The 14276-nt window shown below is 42.0% G+C and overlaps 1 protein-coding gene across 6 annotated transcripts in view; it reads right to left on the reverse strand.

Moving 5' to 3' along the window:
- Positions 1–283: 283 nt before the first annotated feature.
- The window catches only part of acox3 (acyl-CoA oxidase 3, pristanoyl), a 66362-nt gene continuing 52369 nt past the window's right edge, over positions 284–14276 (reverse strand). For all 6 annotated transcript variants that reach the window (XM_059033369.1, XM_059033343.1, XM_059033353.1 and 3 more), the window contains one exon: positions 284–1645. In XM_059033369.1, the coding sequence (XP_058889352.1) occupies positions 1526–1645 (120 nt within the window). In that variant the 3' untranslated portion in view covers positions 284–1525. The remainder of the gene's footprint in view (positions 1646–14276) is intronic.

The following is a 14276-nucleotide window of genomic DNA, read 5'->3' on the forward strand; positions in this document are numbered from 1 at the left end:
AGGGAAGAAGCCCAATAAAGTTACTAAAGTATAATTGATTTTCTTTTTTCTTAGTATAATAAAAGTTTATATAAATAAGCTCATTTTGGAAGCAGCGTTGCTTTAAAATATTTCTATTTTAGAATTTTACAAGCGGCAATAAAGATGTGTAGTCCCATCAAATCAAAATACTACTCATGAAAAAATATATATTTAAAAATCAGGCTTTTCTGAAGTTTTTTTCCACCACAATCAAGGTGATGGAACACAATAGAAAAAAAGAAAAAGAATAAGAGAGAGCAAGTAGGAATTGTATGTTTTGTCTTTATTACAGTGGCAATTTTAGATGGTTACATAATAGTTTTTTTTTTTTTTAAAAGAGCATTATTAACAGTGAGAAAGTTAGTCTGAATTGCAAATATTAATTGCAAACTGTTGATCTTGTCCAGCACTCATTTGATTTCATACAGATACATGGGCAACAAGTGACTTTGGACCCTCAAAGCACCTACAGGCAGCCACGCTTATTTCATTTAGACCTAAGGTGTAAAAATGATGCCTTACCAAAGTAGACAAATGTGTCAGATAATGTCCTTGCCTTCTAAGAAAGCCTGCATTGTATCTATTACATGTGATAATCACCATATTTAGTTTCCGTTTTACATGTGCTTGGTTTCCATGGTGCCTAAGAGCTTCCAAGAGACAGTAATTCAATTTTACATCTTATTACTCGTGACTATATTTTAAACTTTTGTTTATAAACAGGTATTCTAGTTTAAATAAACAACTTGTTTTGTAAAACATGTGCCAGTGTGTATATGGAGGTTCAAGGTTTAGCAATGCTAATAAGATGATGATTCAGTTTTAGTATTCCTGTTACTTAACAGATAAAACACAGTGTATTAGTCATATGCATCAAATTACATATACCACATATGGGTACTAAGAAAAACATAGCATATTTTTAAACTTATTATATAATGTAATCTTTGAATTAACAGATAATTTTATACAAAAAAACACTTGATGCACATTGCATCCTACTGTTACTTAAAAACTAAAATGAAGCTAATTCCATAGTTTGCCACTATACATTATTTTTCCATTTATTGGCTTTCTTTTACAGTAAAACATTGTAATTCACAAGTACTTCATCATATTCTAAAAATGACTAATATACTCACTGTGTGAGTCTGGATAATAGAATTAAACTGAAGATGTTTAAATGTATTAGTCTGTGAGATAAACATCTTTTAACAAATTACAGATGTCCGATTACACAAATGTCTCAACAGAATTATGGAAAACAAGGCCTTGTGAATGTAGCCATTTTTAATTAAACAGAACACCTTGTTTCAATATGCTTAACCACAGCATGATTCATAGGAATTTCCTGGATTAAATCAGCAGCCCAGGTCACAAAGCATCCCTTATGTCTCCTGGGCTTTCAATGAAACTCCTACGTATTGTTAGTGTTTTCAGAGTGCCTCACTGACTGCTCATCTTGGTTGTAGACCTTGCTAAGCCTTCAAGATGCTGGTGGGTACTACAGCTTTGCCCGTAGGCTACCCAAGGTCGGCTTATTGTCACAGAACTCTTTCCACCAAGATGGTCTCTCAAGCACCTTACTGCCCTGAAGAACTGCAGTCCAAAGGTTTTTATAAATCTAAAACAAAAAAAAAAAAACAGTCCAGTTAGATTATCAGTGCATAACATGCATGCATAAATAAAACACACGTACACTGTGTGTGTATTTTATATACTGTATATATATTTTTTTTTTTTTCAAAAAGGGAAGACAATCAACAATGTTAATGATACTATATAAATAACAAACCACTTTTTCACCCCTTAAATGAAAGTTGTGGGTTGTTTGTTATTAGTTTGAAACATTAGCGGCTGGTTTCACAGACCCTGATTAGGACAAACCTTGGATTAATTAAATGAAACCTTAGTTAAGGCAGTCCAGCAAGATCTGTTCCAATCAGGGTCTGTGAGACCAGATATAACAATGTAATGTTACTTACAAAAATGTTGTGAAAATTGCACTTTGGTGATAATTCTGTCCAAAAGTGAATAAAAAGACTTTTTTTAAATATGGACAAATACAACCATAGTGGAATGTTAAATTTTGAGTTTAAACAGCTGGTTTAAATTAAAAAAAAAAAAAAAAAAGTAAAATGTAAAAAGGTATGTCCAAGTATCATTAATATTCGCCAATAATTTACCCAAGAGTAGAGCCGTTTTGGAAATTCTTATGTGGTCATTGTAATAATTTGATTTATTAGCATAAGCCTATTCCCTATTAACTGGTATTACAGAGAAACAGAGACATCATGGAGACTGTGGAAGTAAGTAAAGAATGTACAGTGCCGTGAAAAAGTATTTGCCCCGTCTGATTTTCTGCATTTTTGCATATTTTTGACACTGAATGTTATCAGATCTTCAACCAAAACCTAATATTAGATAAAAGGGACCCTGAGTGAACAAATAACACAAAAATGTATACATATTTCATTTATTTTTTAAAGAAAGTTTTGCAACACCCAATGCCCCTGTGTGAAAAAGTAATTGCCCTCTTAGACTCAATAACTGGTTACGCCACCTTAGCAGCAATAACTGCAACCAAACGCTTCCTGTAGTTATTGATTAGTCTCTCACAGCGCCATGGAGGAATTTTGGCCCACTCCTCCATGCAGAACTGCTTCAACTCAGTGACATTTGTGGGTTTTCGAGTATGAACTGCTCATTTCAGGTTCTGCCACAATATCTCAATGGGGTTTAGGTCTGGACTTTGACTAGGCCATTCCAAAACTTTAAATTTCTTGTTCTTCAACCATTCTGATGTAGACTTGCTTGTGTGTTTCGGATCATTGTCTTGCTGCATGACCCAGCTGTGCTTCAGCTTCAGCTCACGGGCAGATGGCCTGACATTCTCCTGTAGAATTGTCCGATACAGAGAGAATTCATGGTTCCTTCAATGATGGCAAGGCGTCCAGGTCCTGATGCAGCAAAGCATTCCCAAACCATGACACTACCCACCACCATGCTTGACCGTTGGTATGAGGTTCTTACTGTGGAATGCAGCGTTTGGTTTTCGCCAGACATAACGGGGCCCATGTGGGCCAAAAAGTTCCACTTTTGACTCCTGTCCATATAACATCGTTCCAGAACTCTTGAGGATCCTCCAGGTGCTTTTTGGCAAACTTGAGACGAGCATTCATGTTCTTCTTAGTGAGCAATGGTTTCCACCTTGCTACTCTGCCATGAATCCCATTTTTGCCCAGTGTCTTTCTGATGGTGGAGTCATGAACACTGACCTTAGCCAAGGTGAGAGAAGCCTGCAGATCCCTGGATGTTGTTCTAGGGTTCTTTGTGACTTCCTGGACAATTCTACGCCTTGCTCTTGGAGAGATTTTGGCAGGACGGAGACTCCTGGGTAGATTCACTACTGTCCGAAACTTTCTCCATTTGGACAATATGGCTCGGACTGTGGTTCAGTGGAGCCCCAGAGCCTTAGAAATGGCTTTGTAACCCTTTCTAGACTGATAGGCATCAACAACTTTTTTCCGGAGTTCTTCAGGAATTTATTTTGTTTGTGGCATGATGTGCCTCTAGAACCTGTGTGCTGACAACTTCACTCTGATGGTAAGGGCCAAAGTTAGTCAGATTTATACTGGGCAGGGCTGGCCCAAATCAGGCCTGGTTGTTAACCAAAGTATTCAAACAGCTGACCCTAATTATCCCTTTAATTGGGTTCACACCTGAAGATTGCATGTTTGATTACCTTGCACACCAAACAAATGAAAGAAGCACCAAAGTTTGGTGTCATTTTTTCTCTGACTCCCTCTATATATTACTACAACCCACAAAAAAATCTGACCAAATACAATGTGAAAAATGTGCAAAAATGCAGAAAATCAGACAGGGGGCAAATACTTTTTCACGACACTGTATGTATCTTATAGATTGTAATTTCACATGATCAGGTCCGTTTCTATGTTTTGAATAATTTGGGTGAAAGAGGGGATGTCTGACTCCTGCCAATTGCCTTCCCAGGAGGATTAAGGGCTGCCACGAACCAGAGAACCCAAGGGGTTGGGACGGCGACTGTGGAGCTAAATCTAGGAACAGGAAGAAAAGACGGCAAGAGACCGACGTGGTGTTTTTGTATATACTTTTAGTGCACTAGTTTCTGTGTGTGGTGGCATGTGGCAATGTGCCCCGCCCCTGTGTGCATCTGTGTGTATTTTGCTTGTTCTGTGTGTATGTATGCGTGCGTATGTAAATGTTGGTGTATAGTCATTGGTACACGGGATATAAACGGGTCTGTGTTTCACGTGTATTTAAATTGTGTATTTGTATTTAGGCACGGGGATGGCACATCACATCACGTGCAAGTAAAAAGTAATATGCGAGCACGGGGAATTGCACTTTAATTAATTCACGTGCAGTTGTACCGAGATTCCAATTGAATGATTGACTAGCAATCGAATCTCGGTACAACTGCATAAAAGCTGCATGTTTTCACTCACTGGGGGTTGGGTGTTCGGAAGAGGAGAACGGGTGAGAGAGAGAGAGAGGAATAAGTAGTAGTAAAATCGTAAACGTAAAGTGTTTTCACTCACCGTGTTTGTTTGTCTCTCCGTGCACCGTTTGTTTAGTGTTAGTCCGTTTTGTTTGTCTATTTATTTTGGCGCAAGTGCCGTGTCCAGTGTTTTTGTTGTTGCAAACCTTTTATTTTCTGTTCTGTTTATTAAATGCTGAACGCGATCACGCGTTCAGCCTCACCAAAAACCCCATCTCTCTGTGTCTTACTTCCTGATTCTGGTCTGACGCCACCCACTCCGGCCGTCTTTGTGACACGTGGTGTCCTGCGTGGGATCGACAGCGCCTCCAGGACTCAGGCCAGAGCAGGAACCGCAGTTTTGGATTTAAAAAAAAATATATAAAATAAAAAAAAATAAAAAAATGGCAGAAGACGCCATCAAAGTGCGGGACTGGATGCTGGAAAATGCTGGGCTGGAGGCCCAGTCTATACCAGTAGTCGTCCAGTTCCTGCAGTTTATGGATAGGGAACGATGGGAGGCTTATGCAAGGGAGCAGACCGTAAGCACCTGGGAGGAAGGTGTGGGTTTGGTCCTCAGCTACCTGGAGGCAATTATAAGTGGAACAGCAGCCCAGGTAGCAGTCCCACCAGCAGAGGAAGAATGCCTGCTGTCCCCGTCTCCACCAGCAGAGGAAGAATTCCTGCTGGTTTTGCCTCCACAGCCCAAGCGGGAGGAGCCTGAGCGTCCACAGCCCAAGCGGGAGGAGCCTGAACGTCCTACGCCTGAGTGGGAGGAGCCCGAACGTCCTACGCCTGAGTGGGAGGAGCCCGAACGTCCTACGCCTGAGTGGGAGGAGCCCGAACGTCCTACGCCTGAGTGGGGGGAGCCCGAACGTCCACAGCCCAAAAGGGAGGAGTCGGTGCGTCCACAGCCCAACAGGGAGGAGTCGGTGCGTCCACAGCCCAACAGGGAGGAGTCGGGGCGTCCACAGCCCAAAAGGGAGGAGTCGGTGCGTCCACAGCCCGAAGAGAGGGAAGTCGGGGCTTCCACAGCCCTAGGACCCAAGCTGCCAGCAGAGGGTGAATACCTGCTGGTCCCACCTCCACCAGCAGAGGGTGAATGCCTGCTGGTTCCACCTCCACCGCAGTGGGAGGACTGCTTGCCCCTCCCACCTCCACCAGCAGAGGGTGAATACCTGCTGGTTCCACCTCCACCGCAGTGGGAGGACTGCTGGCCCCTCCCACCTCCACCAGCAGAGGGTGAATACCTGCTGGTTCCACCACCGCCAGGAGCAGAGGAGCTGGAGCTGCCTCTGCCTCCACCACCGCCAGGAGCAGAGGAGCTGGAGCTGCCTCTGCCTCCACCACCGCCAGGAGCAGAGGAGCTGGAGCTGCCTCTGCCTCCACCACCGCCAGGAGCAGAGGAGCAGGAGCTGCCTCTGCTGCCCGTACCTCCGCAGGGAGTACGGTGGCCGGAGCCCCAGAAAGGGGAGCTGCCGGCCACGAAGAAGGGGGAGGAGGTCTGGAGACCACTTTCCCCAGCAGCAGTTTCGCTGCAGGAGTTCTTGTGGCCGGAGCCCCACAGGAGGGAGCTGCCGGCTACGAAGAAGGGGGAGGTCGGGGGACCACCTGCCCCCGCAGCTTTTTCGCTGCAGGACAGGACCAGCATGCTGTCAGCCGTGCCACTACCGGCAGGGGAGCTGACAGCATTTCCAGCCATGGGCCCACTGAAGCCTCCCTTCCCAGCCCGAGACTTTGGCCTGGACTGCTGGGTATTTAAGGGGGGAGGTGGCCGTTGAGGCCATGTGTGCTGCGCACAAGGGGGGGTATATGTGGCAATGTGCCCCGCCCCTGTGTGCATCTGTGTGTATTTTGCTTGTTCTGTGTGTATGTATGCGTGCGTATGTAAATGTTGGTGTATAGTCATTGGTACACGGGATATAAACGGGTCTGTGTTTCACGTGTATTTAAATTGTGTATTTGTATTTAGGCACGGGGATGGCACATCACATCACGTGCAAGTAAAAAGTAATATGCGAGCACGGGGAATTGCACTTTAATTAATTCACGTGCAGTTGTACCGAGATTCCAATTGAATGATTGACTAGCAATCGAATCTCGGTACAACTGCATAAAAGCTGCATGTTTTCACTCACTGGGGGTTGGGTGTTCGGAAGAGGAGAACGGGTGAGAGAGAGAGAGAGGAATAAGTAGTAGTAAAATCGTAAACGTAAAGTGTTTTCACTCACCGTGTTTGTTTGTCTCTCCGTGCACCGTTTGTTTAGTGTTAGTCCGTTTGTCTATTTATTTTGGCGCAAGTGCCGTGTCCAGTGTTTTTGTCTGTTCCAACCTTTTATTTTCTGTGCTGTTAATTATTAAATGCTGAGCGCGATCACGCGCTCAGCTTAAACAAACCACATCTCTCTGTTTATTTACTTCCTGCTTCTGGTCTGACGCCACCCACTCTGGCCGTCTTTGTGACACGGCACCAGTAAAGAGAAGTGTTGCACCTAAACCCCAGGACTCCGTTGTTACTCACTTCCACATCCCACCACAAATACGATTTGGATTCTCCAAATGCAACTCAATGAACTAAATGTTTGACTTATTTTACATCACGTATGATATCTGATTTTGTGCATAAAGTCATCCGTAGCATAGAACATACGGCACAGTTCTAAAGTCGTTTTTTATGTTTAATCCCGAGTAGAATATATGATTTTATGATATATAAGTTAATAAACCATGCGTAGAGTCTTATTATTAAGCCTGTGCGTTTTCAGATTTCAATTGGACCCGATTTTAGTTTTCAGTTCTTGCAATTTTGGCAAATGTCTGTTTTCTATTAATATATAGTAATGCAGTTCAGGTAGTACAAATTGAACACTTGTTTCCACTACTGTACCACTGAATATACATCATGGCAGAATGTGTGTGTGTGTGTTTTTTGTAAAGGATATTCATACATTTGTTTAAATAGTGAATTAAGGTTAATAATAAAATGTAAGTGCTTCCAGGTAAATGTATGTTAGTATTTAATTATATCCTGATGTAACTATCACTGACACTGTTATCTGCTCCGTTATTGAATGGTATTTTGTCATACTTGTACTTGCTAGAACCCAAGTGTCACAAAGACGGCCGGAGTGGGTGGCGTCAGACCAGAAGCAGGAAATAAACAGACAGAGAGGTGTGGTTTGGTGAAGCTGAGCGAATGCTTTCGCTCAGCATTTAATAAACAGAACAGAAAATAAAAGGTTTGAACAGACAAAACACAGGACACGGCACTTGCGCCAAAATAAACAGACAAACAAAACGGACTAAACACTTAAACAGACAGACTAACAAACACGGTGAGTGAAAAACACTTCTAATTTACGTTCTTACTTTGTTTTATTTTCTCCTTCTCTCTCTCCTGTTCTCCACTCACCGAACACCCAACCACGACTGAATGAAATGTGCATCTATATATACTGTTGTGCTGGGATTCAATTACTAATTAATTATTCACTTGAATCCCAGCACGTGAATTAATTCTGTGCAACCCCGTGCTCACATATTACATTTAACCAGCACGTGAAGTGATTTGTGCCCTCCTCGTGCCTAAATATAAATCTACCTTTTTAAATCACACGTGAAACACAGACCCGTTTATATCCCGTGTACCAATCTATACACCAACATTAACACACGCACGCAACATACAACACATAATATGCACACAGGGGCGAGGCACATTGCCACACCAAGTCATTGTATTTATCTTGCTCTTAATTGTATTATTACTTGTACTGTGATTTCTGAAATGTAATTTTGTTTACGACTGTAAAGTCGCCCCGGATAAGGGTGTCTGCTAAGAAATACATAAATAATAATAATAATAATAATAATAATAATAATACTACTCACTTGGTGATGGTGTAAATGTATTGAAAGTGTTTTGCTAACTCATTCAGAAAAGAATACTGCACCAAAAATATATTTTTATTGCTTCCAACACTTTGTATATTGTATTCCATTTTTCTTTCAAACACATCAGTTTTGTAACATTTACAAATAAAACATCAGGTAAATTATATAATTTGTAACATCACTACTATTTTCTATTGCTCTGTACTTAATCTTGTGGTTTACTGGTATCGTCAGACTTGGGCTGTATCAAGTTCCTGCAACAATAGTGCTAGCGCCCCCTGTGCCTATGGTTACTGCAGCATCTTTTTAAAGCAAGTTATTTTCTTTTTTGTATTAACCCTAAAGTGAAAATCAATTAAACCCACAGTAAAATCAGCAAAATCCTAAAACGCTCAGACTTACTTACAGTTCTATAAAATACAAGCATGGCATAAGAGCAGAAAGCCTTAGCCTAGCATTCCTATACACCACAGCTGTGTCCGTAACAATGTAACCTCATTGTGGTTTCAGGAGTTAATCAGCAAACAGCCTGGAGTGCTCTTAAAACTGCTATTCCAAATCCATCAGCTGGCAGAGGGATTTTAATATGGGTTTTAATGAACAGACCTGCATTTTAAATAGCTTCTGCAGAGTGTAGTTTTAAAAAATCAAACATTCATTAGTATGTACAACATAATAAACCTTAAACAGTGCTTACAAACAACTCAGTTCCGAGGCCTTATTATGTATAATTAAAATACCTTTACATGAACATTGTTAGTGGTCTTTTTCAGATCAGTGCTTGTTTTGTCATGTGTAGTGGGACCACCAAAACCGTTCATTAGTTCTGAAACACAGGTTTACATTTGAGTCTCAAGTGTTTGTCGTGATAAGACCTACCGAGCATGAAGAGAATTGCTAGACGACAAGAGCTCACTTTGCACATCTAACAATCTAACGTCTAGTGCTTGCATGAGAAATTGTGTGTCCAAACAGAAAGTGTTTAAAATGAACATATGTAAAACTGATTTACTCAAGGTAGCTCTAGACAATGTACATGGAGGGAGTTACATATACAATAACACATAAAACAGCAATAATATGTAGCTTAACTAGAGAGACAAACATAGAGAAGAGCAACAGTGTTACTGTTGTCTGAACTTGACGCATCAAATGGCCTTATATATAATAGTATTTCATTTGTTACCCGTTTGACATCCTACGATTGTTCTGTATGATTAAAAAAATAAATAAATAATAAAAAAATTAAGACAGCTGTGATGTGGGATGTATAACTTGATTTTACGCTCTGTTAATTTTTACTTTTGAAATTTTTGAAATTTTGAAAAATTGAATAGTTTCTAGCAGTTTAACTAAAAACGACAAACAACACTGTAAAATGATTAATGGAATAAAATGTTGCAAACAAGGGTTAATTCAAAACTAAACCTGTCTATCTTTCTTTATTTACTGGTGTTGAGAACATAGGACCATGGTTGGTGCCTTGCCTGCGGGGAGTTAGGGCACAGGGTGGTGTGCTGCCCCCCTCCAAGAGAGGAGCTGCTTGTCCAAAGACTGGAGAAAACGGAACTGCCTGTCCCAAAACAAAATAAGGGGAGGAGCGGCCGTTCCCGGAGGCGAGCAAAGGAGCCGGTGCCATCTACAGCGCCACAGGGGGAGGTGCCGCCTGCCCGAGTGCCACAGAGGGAGGCGCCGCCTGCCCGAGTGCCAAAGAGGGAGGCGCCGCCTGCCCGAGTGCCAAGGGGGTTGAACGGGGACCCCTTTACAGAAAACCAGAGGCAACCACGGGGGTTAAAAGGGCACCCCCTTGCAAAAGCCCAGGGGTCACAAGAGGGGTTAAATGGGCACCCCTGCCAGAAGACCCAGGACCACCATGGCCGAAGGAGGCGGCGAGGGGACCACCTCTACCACAACCCCGACCAACCTGCCTGCCAACCCACCCACAAGAATCCAGAGGGAGAAAACTGGACAAGGGGGGAGGGGGTTGGTGTTCTAAAGGGGAGGAGGTGTTGCATTGCACAAGGGGAAAGGAGGGAGTTGTTTTAGGTCCAGGGACCGCATTGCACCGCTCGCCAGCAGCAACCTGACTGTATTCCTCCGCTGTTGTTGACCGACAACAAATGTAAAAATAACAACAGACATGTGAAATGTGGACAGAGAGATCTTTAGCATAAGTATTTCCAAACTTTGATGCATTGCCTTATTTATTTTTAAGTGATAAAAATATGTATATTGGGGGCTCCCGAGTGGCGCATCCAGTAAAAGCACTTGCCTAGAGTGCAGGATGCGCCCTATAGTCTGGACGTCGCGAGTTCGAGTCCAGGCTATTCCTTTGCCGACCGAGGACGGGAGCTCCCAGGGGGCGGCGCTCGATTGGCCAAGTGCCGCCTGGGGGGAGGGAGGGTTAGGTCGGCCAGGGTGTCCCTCAGCTCACCGCGCACCAGCGACCCCTGTAGTCTGGCTGGGCACATGCGGGCTTGCCTGTAAACTGCCCGAGAGCTGCGTTGTCCTCCAACGCTGTAGCTCTTGGGTGGCTGCATGGTGAGTCCGCAGTGTGAAAAAAAAGCGGTCGGCTGACGGCACACGCTTCGGAGGACAGTGTGTGTTCGTCTTCGCCCTCCCGAGGGCGCAGGGGTGGTAGCGGTGAGCTGAGCTTAATAAAATAATTGGCCATTCCAAATTGGGAGAAAATAATAAAAATAATTGGCAACGACTAAATTTAAAAATACAAAAAAAAAAAATGTATATTTACACTATTCTTTCAGAAATGGGAATTTTCACAGGGAACTACATTACACAACAATGGGTACATTTCATGGAAATCGTGAAATCAGTGATAACCACAAAAATGCAGCCTGATCAATGGCCTGCAGCGGTGCAGGTCTCTGGCAGCACAGAGACATTTTTAAAAGCTGTCCTGTTGTTTTGAATCTCCCTGTCTGGGCTGCACAGACAAATCAGCACTCCCTTCCTCCCTTGTTGTCAATATACTATCTGAAGTTAGAAAAAAAAAAAAAAATCTATTTGCTTTTAAAGATTTATTTTTTATTTTTTTTATTACAGTTGGCAAAGCTGCAGACAAAGCAGAACGAGGAATGATCATTTCCACTGTTCTACCATAACTTGACTGGCTGGTGCATGTTACTATGGAAACAAGAAAAGGACTGGCTCTGCGAGATCAAGAGAGGCGGTGGAGATTCAGCCAGTTTTGAAGCAGAAAGCCTTTATTATAGAGCCAAAGTTCTGTTGTACGCGCAGTAAATGCTTAGTTGCCAACGTGGCGAGTTTACAGTAAAATCTACTGGCCATATTAAAATTAAAGGTTGCATTTTGCGACCGGGCAACCTGATTTGAACCACCCTGTGTATGAGACAATTGTGCAATGACATAAACACAACAGAGTAAGACAAAAGAAAGAAACATGGAGATGAAAATGACAAAGAAAAGTGTAGAGCTCCAAAGGAAACACTGATCCTGCACTGATCAGTGTAAACCACTGCAATGTGTATTCTGGACTACTTCAACTTTAGTTACATTCCACATAGCAAACCCATATAAAACATTTATAAATATCAACAGTTCAACAACCTATTAAAAATGACATACCTGATACGTCAGGTGAACAGAGCTGTAGTCAGTCAACAAATACTAAGAAGAAAGTGTACATAGCTGTGAACATTGTATAAACTGTGATAGCAGCTGCACAGGATGCGTCTGTATGGAATGTGGTAGATTACAGGAAGTCAGCAATCAGAGCCAAAAACTGCAGAGAGGTGATTGTTTACAAGGAAATGTGTGCAGTCGTCTAAAGACTCCTGGAGAACCTGTGGTCAGTCCATAAACAACCTCTCTCAGTCAGTCTACTGTAGGATATGAGGGGAGAAATGTATCTCCCGTGCTGTCGAACTGTCTGTAGTTAACATTTTCGTCCAAATTTTTCCAAATTGAGATGGTGTATTTTGTTTTACAAGGAGATTAAATGCCCTCTTATGTGTCACATACTGCAAGTAGCCAGTGGTTGAACGGGAATTTTAAACAAAAAACAAGAGATACTGTCTCTCAGTCCTCACCACTATAAAGTCTCATACTGGCTTCAGGCAAACTCAAATTAAAAGACATGATGGATAAACATGCTTAAGAAGACTTTCTTCAGAGGGACATGCACTCAGTCGGCAGACAGGCTGCTGTGATGTGTGTGTGTGTGTGTGTGTGTGTGTGTGTGTGTGCGCGTTGGAGGGTGTACACATCTAAACAAACCATTACTGGATGTTGATACATCCTACTGAAGCAGTAAACATTTGTTCTACAATACCAGTTGCCCTGCCTGTGACAGCCCAAGACCACATTTGAAATATCAGTGTGAGTACATCTTCATATCTGATTACTATTGATTTGACTACTGTACATCTGCATGGACCTTTACTCTGTAAGCTTACTAAGTGACCACTGAACCACTCTTATGATGAAACCTTGTATGTATATGTCCGAATTGAATTGCATGAAACATGCGATCTGTTTTATATCTCAATTATCAGAAATCGGGGGCTATAGTTCCACCAGTTGTCAATGACATCACTCCTACCTACTGTATCTAGCAATTTGATGTGCTTTCTGAATTTTATAGTTCAGATAAATGTATTGTAACACTTGAAATGTATTTGCTTACGATTGTAAGTCGCCCTGGATAAGGGCGTCTGCTAATAAATAAATAATAATAAATAAATGACATGACGTTGGTGTGCAGTTCAGCTCAAATCATTAATTATATTGGCATGCATACATTTTATTAACCTTGCCCTCGGAATAAGCGATTTGATGTTCCATGTGGGTCATTGTATCGTTGTAACATGAGAACTGCCCTATTATTTTTATAAGAACCCTGAATCATATTCCTTTAGTATTTGTTTTATTATCTTTGCACTAATATGGCAGAACTCCTTTTTTGGGATATTTTCAGTACAAATTCTTGGGGAATAGAAACAACCTAGCCTAGTATGAGCTTCAGACCAAAATTCTAAAATGTCTTCCATTAACAGGAATAATCACTGGACCACCCAACAATTACTGTCACCCGAGAGGCTTGGTTTAAACTACTTGGAGCAGGTCACTGGGAACTTCGTAAATTGCCACAGGCCCCAATCTGGGATAATAGGGATATTCAAATTGGTGGCAAAACAATTTTTTGGGAACAATGGAGTATGGCGGGTATTAAACATGTAACTCATCTTTTTGATGAGCACACAAAATGTTTTTTGAGTTTTGCGCAGGTATCAGAGAAATATGGTCTACCGAAATCGCAATTTTTTAGACACCTTCAAATACAGAGTGCTCTTACAAAGTGGCTGGGGCGACCCCTTATATGCCCAACTGCTAACCCTGTGGAACAACTTTTAAGTAGACAGCTTGGTAGGAAAGGATTGGCTCCCAAAATCTACCATATTTTATTAGATCAAACCTCAGACCCCCTGAGCAAAGTGAAACATCAATGGGAATTAGAATTAGAAACAGAGATCTCACAGGAAGAATGGAACTCATGTGTAGAAAATCTGAATACAGCCTACCGAGAAATGGGGAATAGGTTCATACAGGCTAAGATACTACACAGATGGCACTGGACCCCCCCAAAAATGTATAGGCTTAATATTTCACCAGATGATAAATGCTGGAGATGTAATGGGGAGGTAGGTTCAATAACACATATAATATGGTCCTGTCCTATTTTGACTAATTGGTGGCAACGTATCTCGCAGATCATGTTTGAAGTTGCAGGAAAACAGTTCCTTCTTTCCCCAAAACTTATAATGTTGGGGTCAACAGTTGACTTATCTGAGCTTAC

Source organism: Acipenser ruthenus, chromosome 1, assembly GCF_902713425.1.
Source record: "Acipenser ruthenus chromosome 1, fAciRut3.2 maternal haplotype, whole genome shotgun sequence".
In the NCBI taxonomy this organism is placed as follows: domain Eukaryota; kingdom Metazoa; phylum Chordata; class Actinopteri; order Acipenseriformes; family Acipenseridae; genus Acipenser; species Acipenser ruthenus.